This window comes from Zalophus californianus, chromosome 3 (assembly GCF_009762305.2).
Source record: "Zalophus californianus isolate mZalCal1 chromosome 3, mZalCal1.pri.v2, whole genome shotgun sequence".
NCBI classification, from domain to species: Eukaryota; Metazoa; Chordata; class Mammalia; order Carnivora; family Otariidae; genus Zalophus; species Zalophus californianus.
The window spans coordinates 176,801,059-176,818,399 of record NC_045597.1 but is presented as its reverse complement, the minus strand read 5'-3'; the positions used below and the strand labels follow the sequence as shown (position 1 = coordinate 176,818,399).

The window sequence follows — 17,341 nt, the reverse complement described above, 5'->3', positions numbered from 1 at the left end:
GGAGTGGAGTGGGTCTGGGAAAAAGGTCTTCCCCACATGATTCAAGGCTGGTGGTCAAAGAACGTTTGTCCCCTAAAGCAGTACTGGGATAAACTACCTGGTCCTGGAAATCAGAAAGGTCAATGCCCTTCCTGGGGAGCCCCATGAGAATCAAGAAGGTTGGACCCTCTTGCTTCATCAAACATTCTGAGCCTCTGCTCTGTGCCTGATGTTGTGCTGACACTGGAGATACATAGCACCCAATGCACAGTCCCTGCCCTCCAGTAGCCCACTGGGCAGGGAAGGGAGCCTTTAATATGTTAACAGGTGTGGGACAGCATGGTAAGTGGGATACCAGAGTAGGCCTTCTTGCTCTGCTTGAGAATTACCACAGACCTTGAAAACAAAATGAGCACATCCATCAGGTTTCCCCAAGCTTTAAGGCTTAACCATGTGGAGGATGTGGAGAAAGGGGACTCCTTAGACAGTTGGTAGAAGCCTAAATCGATGCATCTCTTTTGGAGAAAAATTGGGCAAAATCTAGGAGAGCTGATGACACTCTTGCTCTAGAGAAGTTCTCACACAGGTAGACAAGAACAGGTGCAAGAAGACTCACAGCACCATAGCAATGGAAGCCAATTAAATGTCCTTCAACAGGAGAAAATGGATGAAGAATGATTCAGAAGTAAAAATGGATGAACTACAAGAAAGAATCTTACCAGGGCGCCTGGGTGGCTCAGTCATTAAGCATCTGCCTTCAGCTCAGGTCATGATCCCGGCGTCCTGGGATCGAGCCCCACATAGGGCTCCCTGCTCAGTGGGAGGCCTGCTTCTCCCTCTCCCACTCCCCCTGCTTGTGTTCCCTTTCTTGCTGTCTCTGTCTGTCAAATAAATAAAACTTTAAAAAAAGAAAAAAATCCAACAAAAAAAAGAAAAACCCAACAACAACAAAAAAGAAAGAATCTTACCAAAAAATTTTTACTGGGAAAAAGAAAAGAAAATGAGGGAAGAATCATACAAAATGATACCATTTATAAAAATCTTTAGCTCGTAAAACGATGTTGTACGTCATTTACAGATATATTTATATTTTGCTATATATTCTTGTAGCGTGTGTGTATTACAAAAATAAGGAAAGCAAGAGAAAATATTAACACTAAACTTGGAACAAAGGTTCTCTCTGGTAGAAGAGGGATGTGCATGCAGTTGGAGAGATATTCTATTTCTTAAGCTGGGTAGCAGGTGTTTATTATATTATTCTTTACACTTTCCTGCCTGCAATATTTCACAATTTTTAATGAGGATGCTTTCTCCATAAATTTAACACTTGCCTGACTTTTTAAATATGATGCAAGGGCCTTGACTTATGATTTTGAGATGACTGGGATTAAATCATACATCGTCATTACTTCTCTACTTGCCTTGAGCAAGAGTATTAACCTCTGTGGGCCTCCCTCCATCCCATGAACTGGGGCAAATGAGAGCCCCCTCGTAGAATTGTGATGGGGATTAATGAAAGAAGGCATATAAGTTACCTGGCTCACTGCATGACACATACTGGGGGCACCATACATGTTGGGTCTCCTTACCGACTCCCATCCCCCAACCCTGCTGTCATAGTAAGAGAAGGTAATGAATTAAGCTGGGGGGTGTTCAGGGACACAAGGACTCCAGAAATCCCCATATCCCACAAGGAGGACTGACAGGGCTTACCAGTCCACTGGCAAGGCCAGAGCTGGCTGTTGTAACTTCAAGCCTGCCCAGGCTCTGTCTACAAAGCCAGACACCATCTTGGCGCCCATGACTGCCAGCCCACGCAAGGCATCTCTGACCTCTTGGGTATACTTAAGATGCTAGAAATGATGCTGTGCGGCAACAGGTTTGAGGCAAAGAACTCAACCCCTAGAATCACATAGATTTAGCATCAAACCCCCATCCCTCTATGACCTCAGACAAGTTACTTCTCTTTAGCTACTCTAGTGCCCTTTCCTTGAATGTAAAAATAGTATGATTTTGTATCTGGTGGGCTTTGTCATTATATCATTTAGTTCCCCTGTCCTAAGCATTAATTAGGGGCCAGGCACTGTGCTAAGCACTCCACATACATTATTATACATTTCATCTTCACGACAACCCCATAGGTAGGTAGTTTCATGACGCCATTTTGCACATGAGGAACCTGACCCACAGAGAGGTTAAGCAACTAGCTGAAGGTCATGAGCAAAACCAGTAATATTCAGAGTGGGAGCTTGGCTCCAACCATGCTCTTCACTGCTCTTCTATCCCTCCTGGTGGGGAGCCTGGCAAATGATATCAAATGAGCCCCATGCACAGCCAGGTCTCGATAAGAGGGAGCACCCTCCCTTCCCCTCCTCCTCTTCACTCTCTCTATTGAAATAAGAGGTCAGATCAGATGCATCAGCTGGGCAGGGCTATGAGGCTGTGTGCCCACAGCTGGGAGGTAAGACCAGAGGCTAAGGGTGAGCCTGCTGTGGGGCCCAGGGTTTGTAAAATGCCTATACTTCCTGCTCCAGTCCTGCTTACTCCATACTCCTTATCCCTAAATCCAGAACCCCTCAGCAGCCACATCCTGGTTACCATCACCCTGTCCTCCACCCTTGCACGTGCTCTCACGTACCGGCACACTCGGGGGGCCACATTCACATCTGGAAGTCTCTTTCCCTCTCCCCACCTCACGTGCCCACACACTAGCCCCTGGAACACTTGGACTCCCAAGGATCCCTCACACCACCCACTGGGGTGCACTAGGACCCTCACTAGCATGTCCAGCCCCCCACCCCTGCTTACCATGCTGCTTGGCTCGGGGCTGGCTTGGGTTGTCTGTCTGTCTGTCTGCTGCTTGATGAGAGGCAGATATGGGTCTGTGAGAGACCCACAGCCACTGGCCTCCTTATACTCTCCGATCATCTCTCAGCGGGGAAAAGGTAGTTAGAAACGGCCCCAGGAGGACAGGCCTGTTGGCTTGGTTACCAAGCGCTGGGCCTGGGCTCAAACAGGGCAGCAAGGTGGGGTGGTTAGAGGAGGGGTTCGGCTGGTCACCCCACACAGGTACACAGTGTCTGCACTCAGGCACACAATCCCATTTCCTGGTGGCTCAGCAGTCTCTCGCAGGTAGGAGAGGATTCAGAAATCAAAGCCCCTGATCTCCAGCTGCAAGGCCAGCCCTAGGGTGGGTGAGGACTGGAAGTGGAATGTGAGTGGCACTAAGAAGAGTGCACTAAACTGGAAATAACAAGTCCTAGGGCAAGAGATCAAGCCTCAGGGCCTTCAGGGTGGAAACTCAGACTATTATAGGAACATAGGGAACTAGAGCTCAGTCTTAGGGCCAGCTCTGGCATTTAAGTTATTTTCCCACCTCAGTCTGCATGCGTATCTGTAGAATGGGGAGAGGTAGTATGGTGAGGATGAAACCATATAAACCAAGAGTACTTAGTCTAGAATTGCTGTTATTCTCCACAGGGAAAGCACGATGAGGAGCAGGGGCTCAGGGCTACTTGTCATGGTCTCTCCCTATTCTAAGCAAGTGGCTGCGGGCCTCACTTGGCCTTATTTCCGCACAGGAGTCTCCCTATGGCCTGAGGAAAACTTATGAAATACAAATGTTAATCTTTCACATTTGTATCCCATTTTGTGGCTCTTGAGGCGGCTACACCCCTTATCTCCTTTGAGTCCCTCAGCAGCTTTGTGAGGTAGGCAAGGCGGGGCCTCTGTTCCCCTGAGAAAGAAAAGGAAATGGAAGCCTCTTGCATCTTGCCCAAGGTCACATGGGGGCTCATTAGTGGTGGAATTGAAATTCACCTGGGACTCAGGCTCAGTGCTTCTCCCCTTTCCACAAGGCAGAGGTTTCACTGTCCCTCATCCCCTTCCTGTGTCTTTATCTCCTTCCTCTCCATCTTAAATTCCATGGTGGCCATGATCACTCCCTTGCCTCCCTCCAGCTTCAGCATTCTCGTTTGACTAAACCACAACCCTGGTTCTTCACCAACTCTGCGCCTGTCCTGACCCAGCTAAACAGTGGCTATAGAAAAACCCAGAACTGGGAGGACTGACCTGACTTCAAATGTATGACCACTAACCTCAAATGGCCTCTAATGCTGCCTAGAAACCTCACTACGCCTCTCCATCCAGTCATTCTTCCAGTCAGCAACCATGACCAGGAATAGGAAGGCCAGATTTAGCAAATAAAGGAATTTTGTCTAACAACCTTATCCACGAAGCAGTTGCTAATATGAAATTTCAGTCAAGGTGCCAAATGGTGGGGGAGTTATTTTGAGGTTGGGGGCTTTTTTCAGAGCCCTCCTCAACACAGTATGCCAGGGAGTGACCCAGAATATCAAGAGGGTTAACTTTGGTTTTTACTGTGGACTGCAGTCATCACTCTCCCAACTGGAATTAAGAGGCCAAAATCCCCAGAGAGAAGACACAGCCAACCAACACTTTAAAGGTAAGCAAGCCCAGCCTACACTGGGTTGATCCATGAAGGCATAGGCCTCAGGAATTATTATCCAGATGGAGGCTTTTGGGCTCCCAGAGGGCCCACGGGGCCCAAAACCTTCTTGTCCAGCACTTCAACTTCCCAACTGGCCTTCAAAGTTGGGCATCTCAAGAGTCAATGTAGACATCACCAACTCTGGAAAGAAAACTACCCTAAAGGTAGGCAGGGGGGAAGGTCTTATGTACAACAGAGTAAAGAGACTGAGATTTTAAATGTATCTCAGTTATGAAATGAGAGGAAATCCGTATCTTAATTTCTTCAACAAATATTTATTGAGTGTCTGTTATGTGCCAAGCACTATTCCAGGTGCCAAGGATACAGTGGTGGACAAAGAGTCTGTGCTCTTAAAGAGCTTACATTTTCTTGGAGAAGACAGATATTAAATAAAAAACAAGGAAATTTCAGATAGAAATAAACACATGAAGAAAATAAACCAGGATAATGGCACAGAAAGAGATGGGGAGCTACTATTGAGAGGGAACAGCTCTCTAAGAAGCTGATGTTGAAAGCAAGAAAGCAAGAAAGCAAGAAGGAAGGAAGGAAGGAAGGAAGGAAGGAGGGAAGGAAGGAAGAGAAAGAAGCTGATGTTTGAACTGAGACCGAATGCCAAGGAGTCAACCATAACAAGATCTGGATCATAGCGCTCCAGGTCGAGAGAATAGTGAGGCCAAAGGAGCCAACTTGGTGTGTTCAAGGAGAAGGAGGGAGGGAGGGAGGGAGCTCTGCAAGCTGAAAACACAGAGGTAAAGGAGTCTTGAAAGAATGGCTTCCATTACTGGGGCAGTGGGAGGGTTTAAGCAAGCATCACTGCCTACTTTGTGTTTTAGAGAGATTATAGCTGCTGCTGTGTAGAGGAAGCATTATAAGGGTAAGCAAGTCCAGGAGTTCCAAAGAAAAGCAGGAAGCCAATTAGGAAGCTACTTCTGGCATCCAGGAATGAGGGATGGTGGCTTGGACTGGGGCAGGGATTGTGGGAAGTAGCTGGGTTCGAAATAAAGTCATAGGACACACTAATGTGGGGTGTGCAGATCTACCCAACAGCCTTACCTGCCCCCTGCCTCTATTTTGTCTTTGCTGGCAGGGTCCTGAATTTGTATAATTATTTACCCTTCCACTTGCTCAAGGAAGATGGCCTTTCCCAGACCTAGGTGCGAATATAAATTAGTCTAAACCATTAATGGTAATTCCAGTCCCTCCTTCCAATGACTGGTTTAGGCAAGGGGCTAGTGAGATATAAGGGAAATCTACAAGGGTGCTTGAAGGCAAGGTTTTTCTCCCTGATAAAAAGAGACTGTGGGAGGACTTCCACCTTCCCAGCCTTAGCAAATGAGGACATGACACTTGGAGCTGCTGCAGCCATCTTGTGATCATAAGGGAGGATGCCACCAGCCCACTGAGGATGCCAGAGCAGATAGCTGGAAATACTGGAGCTGTTGGTAACATCACTGAATCAACCCTGGGACTGCCCTACACTCAGATTTCTTGCAGGATAATAAATATCCTCATTGTTTAAGGATGTTAAACCTCTGTTAGTTAGGCTTTCCATTATTTGCAGCCAAGAAAAGTCTAACCAAAAAAGAAAGGAAAGAGAAATGTAGGATAATTCTAGGTTTTTAATGTAAGCACGTGGGTAGAAGCCTTGGAAGCCTTAGGACAGAAACATTTTTGGCAGGGAGCAGGGTGAGAGTGGAACATTGGGAGTTTTACTTTGAATGTGTGATATTTGAGATGTCTAACAGGCTTTAAGTGGTAATGTCAAAAAAGCAAATAAGCATGTGAGTCTGATATTCAGAGAAGTCCTAAAGGACATATAAATTTGAGACTTATCAGCACAAAGGTGATATTTCTTTCTATTCTATTCTTTCTCTTTGGTTGTGAATGTATACATTCTTTTTTAATAACCCTAAAATGTTACAGTAACTTTTTATTAAGGACGTTTAAAAATACACCCCAAAGTGGAGATAATATAATAAAACCCCATATACTCTTCACGTACCTTCAACAATTGCCCCTTCAGGGAGGAAAAGAGAGAGCCTGGGACTGAGCTATGGGAAACACCTATTAGGGGTAAGCCGTCAAAGACGACCAAAAAGGAATGGCTGGGACCAAGAGAGGGGTGTGTCATTGAAGCCAAGAAGAAAGTGTTTCAAGGGGGAAGGAAGGATCAACTATCTCAAATATTGGTGAGAGGCTGAAAAAGATGTAAAAACGTGATCTTTGGCTTTGGTCAGTTGGAAGTCACTAGGGACTTTGGCAAGAGCATCCCAGCAGAGCATGTGAACCAAGCCTGCGTGGACAGTGAAGAGGAGAGAAGACGTGAAGATATCCCTTTGGAAAGATTGTGCTGTGGGAAGGAGGACAGCTGGTAGATGCTCCAGTCTAAAAAATTGGAAGGATGTGCACTAAGGCTCAGTTCCACCTTTCCCAGATGGAATCACTGGAGACATTTTAAATTTGAGGACCCTGCTGCACTGCTCCAAGACAGAGGTGAGACTCTGGGAAGGGGTTAGAAAAGATGGAGATAACAAAGGGCAAGGGGAAGGGGGAAAGAGATCCAAAGAGAGAGAGTGGTCTGCTGGACACCCTTGTAGGGCAGACAGACTAAGCAGTGACTCATTTGGGAAAATGAAGAAGTGCCCGGCATCATCTTCTAGATTCTGTACATGTATGTGGATGTCCAAGTTCTCGGGGTGCCTGGGTGGCTCAGTTGGTTAAACATCTGCTTTCAGCTCAGGTCGTGACCCCAGGGTCCTGGGATCGAGTCCCGCATCAGGCTCCCTGCTGAGCGGGGAGTCTGCTTCTCCCTCTGACCTTCCCCCCTCTCATGCTCTCTCTCTCTCTCTCTCAAATAAACGAATAAAATCTTTAAAAAAATGTTCAAGTTTTTAATCTGGTAATATAGATTGCTACCTGTATACCCATCCAGACATTATGGCCCTAATTCAGGAGATACATACACACTCACAGTCATGTGCACACATACACGAGCGTATGCACACACACACACACACACACACAGAGGCAGAAGCAGAATCTGTATTCCATTAACATGCCTTGGACATTTCTCCTTGCACCTTTGTCTTCTCCATCTTGCCTGCCAGAAGCCCTGCTCAGGGGTTATAAACTCCTTGCTAAGGGCCAGGGTAACATAAATATGTTACAGTTGATCATATGATGCTAAATCGTGAAATGAGTGATTTGGAGCAGCTTGCTGTCCATCCTAAGAAGGTAGTCACCACCCCACTCCATTTGTTGCCCTACTGGTTTCCTACTGCTGTGGTAACAAAGTGTTACAGACTTAGTAGCTTAAAACAACATAAATTTATTATCGTACAGTTCTGGAGATCAGAAGTCCAAAAGAGGTCTTATGGGGATTACAATACTATGATTTATAAGAAAAATATTTATGTGGTTATTCAGATGACCAAAATATATTCCTCATATATATTCAGTCTTTGTCTAGGATTCCTGGCTCACAGCTGCTAAAACCCTTGGAATTTCATAAGTGTTGAGAGTGATAAAGATATCTTTTGTTATGCTAATGACATAAGCACCTAAGGTTTGGAAAGCACCTAACGTTGGGGGCTGGTTGCCAGTAGAACCAACCAAGTGTTAGAGGGTTGGAACTTTCAGTCCCTTCTTCACCTCCAGAGAGGGGAGAGGGGCTGGAGAGTGAATGCAAACACCAACGGTCAATGATTCAACAACCATGCCTATGTAATGAGCCTCCATAGAAACCCAAAAGGATGGGGTTTGGAGAGTTTCTAGGTTGGTGAACATGTGGAAATACTGGGAGAGTGGCATGCCTGGAAAGGGCATAGAAACTCCTTGTCCTTTCCCCACACCTTGCCCTATGCATCTCTTCCATCTGGCTATTCCTGATTTATATTCTTTTATAATAAACCAATGATACAGTAAGTGAAACATCTGAGTGCTGTCAGCCACTCTAGAAAATTAATCAAACCCAAGAGGAGACCATGGGAACCTCTAATTTATAGCCAGTTGGTCCGAAGCCCAGGGAACAACAGGGGTGCTGGAGAGGCAGTTGTATAGGACAGTACCCTCAGCTTGTGGAATCTGTTGCTATCTCTAGTAGATAGTGGCAGAATTGAGTTAAACTCTTAAGACACCCTGCAGGTGTCTGAGCGTTGTTTGGTGGTGTATGGGGAAGCCCTCCCCACCCCATCCCCCACTGGAATTAATACCAGAACCTATTTAGGTATAAATAAACTCAAGGGGTTGGCAGGGTTGCCTTCCTTCTAGAGATTCTAGAGGAGAGTCTGCTCCTTGCCTTTTCCTTCTTCTAGAGACTGCTCATATTTCTCGACTCATGGCTTCCTTCCATCTTGAAAGCCAATAATGACATCACTTTGACCTCTGCTTCTGACCTCTTCTTCCTTGACTCTGGCTCTCCTGTCTCCTTCTTCCACTTATGAAGACTTTTGTGATTATATTGGCCCACCCAGAAAAGGAAGGAGAACCTCACCTCAAGATCTTTACCTTAGTCACATCTGCAGTCTTCTGCCATGTAAGGTAACACAGTCAGAGGGTCCAGGGATTAAAATGTGGACATCTTTGGGGGACTATTAACTCTGCCTATCACAGTTGCTAAATGGGAATGCAGGCCTGATATAGCCAGATCTTCCAATTCTTTTCAAGATAAGCTAGAAATCTGGATTTTTATATGACTGTGCAGAAAGAGTTAACACAGCAGGTTGAGACTGCTCCTTAGAAAGGTCTGCTTGTAAAATCGGCCCTTGGCTGGCATCCGAGAACTTGGCTTTTAGAGTGTTTTCAAGTCAATGGTTAAAGGATCAGGATGATTTGTTGTGCCTAGACTGTGTGTGTAAAGAATGTGGTTTATGCTGTAGGGGTGCCTGGGTGGCTCAGTTGGTTAAGTGTCTGACTCTTGATTTCAGCTCAGGTCATGTTCTCAGGGTTATGAGATTGAGCCCCGCATTAGCATTAGTGTGGAGCCTGCTTACAATTCTCTCTCTCCCTTTCTCTCTGCCCCTCCCCCCTCAAATAAATGAATAAATAAATCAATAAATCTTTTTTTTAAAGAATATGGTTTATGCTGAACAGCTGCTTTTCTTCTAGGAGTCTGGAATTTGGGTATGTGCAAGGCAGAGGTGTCTATGTGACCAGCCCTCACCATAAACCTTAGGTGCTGAGTCTCTAACAGGCTTCCTTGGGCAGAACCACTGCAGGGAAATGTTGCTCCATTTTCATTTTGGAGGAAGAGAATGCTGTGTGAGCCCTCCTGGGAGGGAGAGGACATAGATTCTGCTTGTGTCTTTTCCCTTTATGATCCAGCTGTGCAGCCTTCCTACATCACTGTAATAAACCTTAGCTAGGGGGTTATTTATTAACTTTATGCTGAGTCCTTCTAGTAAATCTCCTGACATGGGGGTGGTCTTGGGGATGCTCCAGCACAAAGGTAGTTCCTGCTTTTTTTCATATTCTAAATGCTGTGGGGATGAACACTGTGAAGGTCAAACAAAACAATTCTGAGAGGGAACTTGGTCTCCAGGCTGCCAATTTGCAGCTTCTGGCTTCTTAGAGTTCTATCCTAATTTTATTCCCATCTCTGAAGTGAAACAATTCTTCTGACACACATTTAGCAAATGCTTACTATCTGCTGAGCACTATGCTAGGATCTAGGGACACAAAGATGAATAAGATCCAATCCTTACCTGGAATGAGTTTGCAATTTCTAAGACGGACCTGTACACAAATAACTGCAGCCTGGTGTGCTAATGCGCTAAAGAAAACGAATAAGATGCTCTAAGAATCCATGCAGCTGCTTACGTGGTGCTTTGCTATGTACACATCCCTACATTCATCTGGTCCTCACAATCTGAAGTTATCCCTGTTTCACAAAGGAAGAACCTGAACCTGAAGGTCAAAGGAGTTTAGGGTTTTGCCTGAGAGAGCTCAGGTCTTTTACCATACGCATTCTGCTGAGATTGGGGATGCACAAGGGAAAAAGAAGGGCCTGGGAAGGTCTACAAGAGACCATATGTTCTGTTATCACCAAGGGTCCTTGCTCTGTAGAGACCAGGACCCCACTTCCCAAAGCAGCCTCACTATATGCCCTTGCCACTTTCCATTTTTATGAAAGAGTCTTGTTCTCCGAACCATGTGGCAAGTGCATAGGGAAGAGAGACCTTGTCATGCTTCACTGTGTTCCTTTCCATGCCTTGCCCAAGTAAGGTGTCAATTAGATACTCTGTTGGTAGGAAGTTGCCATTGCCATTATTTTAGCCTACTGTGCTGTCAGACCGCTCTGGTCCTAGGAAACACTATGGTAGGAGAGGCAGGTGAATTTTTTCCAAGGGACCAGCCTGGGAGACAGGTTTCTTCAGGGCATGCCGATGGGTACATGGGGCACTTCCTGATGATTTCCCCAGTGAAGGGAGATAGCTAGAAAATGTAAGGTATGTAAGGGAAAGCAGAAGTAGATGGATAAGGGGTGCCTGCACGGCTCAGTCGATTAAGCAGCTGCCTTCCGCTGGGGTCATACAGGGAGCCTGTATGGGGCTCCCTGCTCAGCGGGGAGTCTGCTTCTCCCTCTGTGCTCCCTCTCCCTCTCCCGCTCTCTCGCTCTCAAATAAATAAATAAATAAATAAAATCTTTAAAAAAAAGTAGATGGAAAAGGCCATTCTTGAAAGAAATGGAAATGAAATGTGGAAAGAAGGAATAACTGCTGTTGAAGCCTCCGCCTGAGCGCCAAGGGCGTTAAGATGCCGGTCGCAGATCCCGGCGGGGAACAGGAGAAGATGAGAAAGTCAAAACTCAGCTATGATACCAGAATCTCCACTTTTTTTCCTCATGAGTCAACACACATTTTGATACCTCACAACAATGCAGACAATGTGGAATCACTGTCTCCTTTTCACCGATGAATATGCCAAGGACACAGTGAGGTTAGGTCCTCTGCCCAAGGTCACATCGGCAGTCCGGATGCGAATCCGGGTCCCGAGGGCTTCCGCCTAGAGCTCTGGCGGTTCTGGCAGCAGGGAAGCGGGCAGGTGGCGGTGGCGAGGGCTCGCTAATAGTGACGGCGTTGATGACGGGGCCACTGACCCGCGCGCAGCCGGCGAGCCGCGCCAGATTCCTGGGGTCGGCCCTCGCAGACAGGCTGCAGGGCTCAGCTCTGTGGGGTACTCTGAGGGATCGGCACCCTGGGGCTCAGACTGTGCAGCTCCTGGTCCTCGGCCGCCCACAGGCATTGGCGAAGGCCAGCCGTCCCGGCCGAGGACCAGCAGGCCGTGTGTCGCTGTAAGGGGTTCCCCCGGAACTGGCCAGAGCCTCCAGGGAGGCAGGGCGGGGAGGGGGGCACGGGCGAAGGCCCACTGCAGCCACTTCGCAAGGACAGCCTCTACAGCACTCGGCCTAAGTCAGAACACTTGGGCGATGGGCGCCCCCATGACTCAGGTGCAGGCGAGATGCGCCCTGGCACCGCGCCCTGCGCCCCTGCAGTGGAGATCGGGAGCCCAGGGTGTCGGCTCAAAACCTGGAGCGAAGGGCTAAGGTCGGGATCGCTACACCTAACCCAAATCCGACAGGTGAGAGGCCAGGACAGTGCAGGGGGAGGGGACCCGCCCTCACCCCACCCCTCGGGGGCCGCCTACCATTCGGGGGCGTGGCCTCCGGGCCGCTCAGCCCCTAGTGGGCGAGCGCAGCGCGCGGGCCCCGCCCCCTGCCTATAAGAGCTGTGCGGCACTGCAGCTAGCGCAGTTCTCACTGAGACCCGTCACCCGGACTCTACGTGAGACCCACCGCCCGGACTCACCATGGTGAGTGCGGCCCCGCGGGGATCGCGCCCCTCCCCTTATTACCCTTTTCCTTCGGGACCCTCCATCCGACGTTCCCGGTCTCGAGGAGGTGCGAGGGTTTGTGCATTCCCCCACCCCCACTCTCTTCTGGTGACTTTGGCCGAGCCGTGCTGTCCACTTTTGGAGGCTGGGGAAGGGGAATGGAGTGGGGTGGGATTCTTCGCTAGGTGAGAGGAGTCCTTCTGGAAATCGCCTCCTGCTCCGCCAAGCATTTGTGCCCTAACCCTCCTGAAGGGGAGTCGTGATCCCGCGCCCAGTCCTTTCCGCGGTTGAGGGAGACCCGCTGGGCTGCCCTCCGCCCCTAGCCTCCCCCCAACCCGGATCCCCGCTCCCTGGATCTGACCGAACACGTGCTTAGCCCAAGAAGGTGGTAGGGGGTCAGATTACTTGGTCCAGCATCCCCTTTTCCTCCTACTGTGTGTGCATCCCTCCTACCCACAGCTCCCCCCCCCGGTGACTCAGCACCCCGCTTCTGAGCCGGGAGGGGTGGCGGGAATGGGGTTCGGCGTTGTGAGGCGAGCCGGCCCCTCTCCACCCGGAGCCGAGTGAACGGACGGGCAGAGACAGCTGGCGCTGAGCGAGAGCGCCGGCCCAGGCCAGGTTGGGGGGAGGGGAAAGAGGTGTGTGTAGGGGGGTGGTATTTATAGCCCAGGAACCGGGGCCGAAATCCAATCTTCACTTTCGGCTGGGATGTAACTGGAAAGAATCTAGAAGGGGGGCGAATGCAGGGCCCGGGTGCAGGATGGCGCTCACCCTCTGCAGGGCAAGGCGGGTTACCTCTGGGGCCTCACCGCAGGTTCCGCTTCCTTTTCTGGGTATTTGGAAACCGTCACCCCGCCATTTCGGTGTTGGCAAGGGAAGCTGCGCGGGGCCCTGCGCCGCACCACTTTGGCTCTTTAGGGGTTAATTTCAGACTGGCAGGGATGAGCCTAAGGCTGCGAGTGCCCCAGTGCCCACAGCCCTTATTGCCTGTGCCTGCCATCTGCATTCTCTGCTATTTCCGTGAGGGCTGCACGGTGGATGAAGGTGGTGAAGACACCCAGAGTGCGGGGGTGGAGGTGGGGAGAGGAGCCAGCTGGGATTGATCCCCAGAGCCAGATGGGATTTAAAGGTGGGGGAGAGGGCATCCTGATGGTCAGGGTGTGTGGTCAATTGATGCCAGGCCAGAAGGCTGAGACATCTGTCTTCTTTCCTGTGGGAAAGAAAGGGGGAGAGGGTTCTAAGAAATTCTAGTTGTTCCCCTTGAGGGCTTCTGGCTATACACTCATGCCTCTGGAAAACCTGTCCCTTCTCAGGCTGGAGAAGGTGGCTTTGGGAGTAGAAAGCTGGAAACAGCTGAGAAGGTGCGTGTCCTTGTCTGTTACTGCAGTGTCTGCCTGTCTTTCATATGCACTTGCCCTCTCTGTCCTCCCTGAGTGCCTTGTCAGCGTGGCAGGGTCATGTGGAGCCACAGCTCTTACTTGACAAGGTCCCCACAGAGAAGTGGGCTAAGGGATTTGCCCTACTGGGTGGGTGTTTCCAGTTGTTAAGTCCTATGCGGGGGAGCCTGGGCAGGCTACCAGCCTCTTCCGACCTCTGCCCAGCCCCACACCTCCACTTTCGCCAACTGAATCATCCTAGCCGGTAGGTGATAGAGTGGAAGAGAGGCTCATGAGGTGAGGACTGCAGATGTGGGGCTTATGCTGTGTCGCCTCTCTTTATTCCTCAGCGTGAATGCATCTCAGTCCATGTGGGGCAGGCAGGTGTCCAGATGGGCAATGCCTGTTGGGAGCTCTACTGTCTGGAACATGGGATCCAGCCTGATGGGCAGATGCCCAGCGACAAGACCATCGGTGGAGGGGATGACTCCTTCACCACCTTCTTCTGTGAAACCGGTGCTGGGAAGCATGTGCCCCGGGCTGTGTTTGTGGATCTGGAACCCACTGTGATTGGTGAGATGAAGATGGGGTGGAACTGAGGGGAGCAGACTGTGACTCTAAGCTTCTCTCTGGAGAGCTGCTGTCTAGACCTGGCTTTCCTGGTCCTACAAACTCTTTGCCCTGTTTGCAGCTGAAGAAAGGAGGCCGATCGCAGGCTAGCCTGGGTGGCAGGCTCCGGGTTTCTCACACACTGCTATCACAGGCTGGCAGAAGGATGAGCTTTTCCATACATCTGACCGCAGCTGCCACACTGGGGGAGGGAGATCCCTGCTGAGCACAGCCTTGTGGTTTGTGCCCTAATGATGTGTTTGCGCCCTTCCAGATGAGATCCGAAATGGCCCATACCGGCAGCTCTTCCACCCAGAACAGCTCATCACGGGGAAGGAGGATGCTGCTAACAACTATGCCCGTGGTCACTATACCATCGGCAAGGAGATCATTGACCCAGTCCTGGACCGGATCCGCAAGCTGGTGAGAATTTGGGATGGAAGGGAGGGGGCTTTTGAGATGATGCTAATGGTCAGGAACATAGTTTTGTCAGGATCCATTTTGGGGGGGGTCATCTCTAATTTTATGTGTTCCAGAGCATGCTGCCACTATGAGATACTTTCTAGTATCTGCCCTGAGTCCTGAAAGAGTTTAGGCTTTTGTGGAGCCAGAAGGTAGAGTTTCTCAGGCCCCTGGCCTACCTACACTGCTCTTTCTCTTTCCTGCCTTTCAGTCTGACCAGTGCACAGGACTCCAGGGCTTCCTGGTGTTCCACAGCTTCGGAGGGGGCACCGGCTCGGGCTTCACCTCACTCCTGATGGAGCGGCTCTCCGTTGACTACGGCAAGAAATCCAAGCTGGAGTTCTCCATCTACCCCGCCCCCCAGGTGTCCACGGCCGTGGTGGAGCCCTACAACTCCATCCTGACCACCCACACCACCCTGGAGCACTCGGACTGTGCCTTCATGGTAGACAACGAGGCCATCTATGACATCTGCCGCCGCAACCTGGACATCGAGCGCCCCACCTACACCAACCTCAACCGGCTCATCAGCCAGATCGTGTCCTCCATCACGGCCTCCCTGCGCTTCGACGGGGCCCTCAACGTGGACCTGACGGAGTTCCAGACCAACCTGGTGCCCTACCCTCGCATCCACTTCCCCCTGGCCACCTACGCGCCCGTCATCTCTGCGGAGAAGGCCTACCACGAGCAGCTGTCGGTGGCCGAGATCACCAACGCCTGCTTCGAGCCCGCCAACCAGATGGTGAAGTGTGACCCCCGTCACGGCAAGTACATGGCCTGCTGCCTGCTGTACCGGGGCGACGTGGTGCCCAAGGACGTCAACGCCGCCATCGCCGCCATCAAGACCAAGCGCAGTATTCAGTTTGTGGACTGGTGCCCCACGGGCTTCAAGGTTGGGATCAACTACCAGCCCCCCACCGTGGTGCCCGGGGGCGACCTGGCCAAGGTGCAGCGCGCCGTGTGCATGCTGAGCAACACGACCGCCATCGCCGAGGCCTGGGCCCGCCTGGACCACAAGTTCGACCTGATGTATGCCAAGAGGGCCTTTGTGCACTGGTACGTGGGCGAGGGCATGGAGGAGGGGGAGTTCTCGGAGGCCCGGGAGGATATGGCGGCCCTGGAGAAGGATTACGAGGAGGTGGGCATCGACTCCTATGAGGACGAGGATGAGGGAGAAGAATAGAACAGCTGCCTGGAGCCCACTCACTATGTTTATTGCAAAATCCTTTCGAAATAAACAGTCTCCTTGCACGGTTCCTTGTCCCCTCTGTGAGTGCTTGAGCCTCTGCTGCCTTCCCGTCTGTGCTGTGGCCGCCCGCTGCTTCTGCTGCCGCCCTCATTCTTTGCTGCCTATGACCCTTTTCCCTTCTGTGGCTGAAGGTGAGACCTGCCAAGGGGTCCTTGCCAGGCCTGAGGAAACGTGACCCCGGGGACCTTGATGTAAGACCCCGGGGGCGCCCAGGATGGTAGAGAGGAAATGAGGACTGACTCCCGGACCTGTCTGTCCAGCCACAAGCTGTTGAAAGATACAAGTTTTCACTTCCTTTCCAAAGTAGGAGTTTAAGTCTAGCAGTTTCTGTATTTCAGTTAGACTGTTACCCTATTCTTCCTGCTGCTTCTGCATTCACCGACTCTGGAAGCTTGGCCCAGGCACCTCTGTGCGTGATGAGGGCCTGGGAGCGGGGCCGGGCTGGCCCTCAGTTCCTGGGCATAGAGCCTAGTCATGAGCTTGGGGGATGGGAGGGGACAAGGGCGAGCTCCTAGAGTTGTGTGTGTCACTGCACCTCCGAGCAGCTTCGCACAGCTGTCTCTCTTGCTGCATTGCTGGGGCCTAGGGCTGTGCCATTAAAAGTCAGGTCGTCTCCCCTCTGTTTGTTCTTTTTTTCTGGCCTCAGCCTCTAAGCTAGCCAGGGGAGCCTCCCACCAGGGCCCTGGGGAAAATTCCAACATTGCTAATAGGCACCCCAGGACCCACATCGACGTCGGCACATGGGGGTGAGCCTGGTTGGGGAAGGGGGGCAGGGGATGAAGCTTCAATCTCCGGAGCAGAAGATGTCAACCCTGCCCTTCCCTCCCCCTCCCTGGTGATTCAGGGACGCAGTGCCCTCCCCTAGGGAACAGGTCTCAAGCCCGGCAAAGGCAGGGCCCCTGTTTACTCAGCAGAGTAGGGCAGGAAAGTGGCAGCTGGATACTGCCACACCACACTGGCCTCATTAATCATTAACCATGTGTGAGCTAGAATCCTCTGGGAGAAACTGTGGGCCAAATGGCTGCCACCTCCACTCCCCTTGCCCCCGGGCTGAGGCTGGGAGAGGCCTGTTAAGTTGCTGTCCAAAAGCTTCCTTAGGTGTCTCCACCCAGAAGCCCTTGCCTGGCAAACCGGCTGGGCTGCTTTGACTCAGCTACCCACTCCTGGGAATGAAGGAAAAAACAAATTGAACAAGTTTCTGGGGAGCCCTGGTCCCAGTTCTTAGCAGAGAAGCCGGCTCGATCCAGAACAGCTTTTAAGTTTTTGACTAAGGCAAGCTAGGAGAAGAATTGCCTCCTTCCAGGTAGCCAGATTTAAGATAAGGAC

At 50.6% G+C, this 17,341-nt stretch overlaps 1 protein-coding gene across 2 annotated transcripts; it reads left to right on the top strand.

Moving 5' to 3' along the window:
* The first annotated feature begins 11,611 nt into the window (after positions 1–11,611).
* Positions 11,612–16,022, top strand: LOC113920876 (tubulin alpha-4A chain). Of its 2 annotated transcripts, none has more exons than XM_035726515.1 (4): positions 11,612–12,067; positions 14,046–14,268; positions 14,579–14,727; positions 14,978–16,022. In XM_035726515.1, exons 1-4 carry the CDS (start codon positions 11,948–11,950, stop codon positions 15,947–15,949), a joined length of 1,464 nt encoding a protein of 487 aa, XP_035582408.1. In that variant the 5' UTR covers positions 11,612–11,947; the 3' UTR covers positions 15,950–16,022. The 2 variants fall into 2 exon arrangements, with proteins under 2 accessions (XP_035582408.1, XP_035582409.1); XM_035726516.1 differs by lacking the exon at positions 11,612–12,067 and adding an exon at positions 12,186–12,298.
* Positions 16,023–17,341: the final 1,319 nt, after the last annotated feature.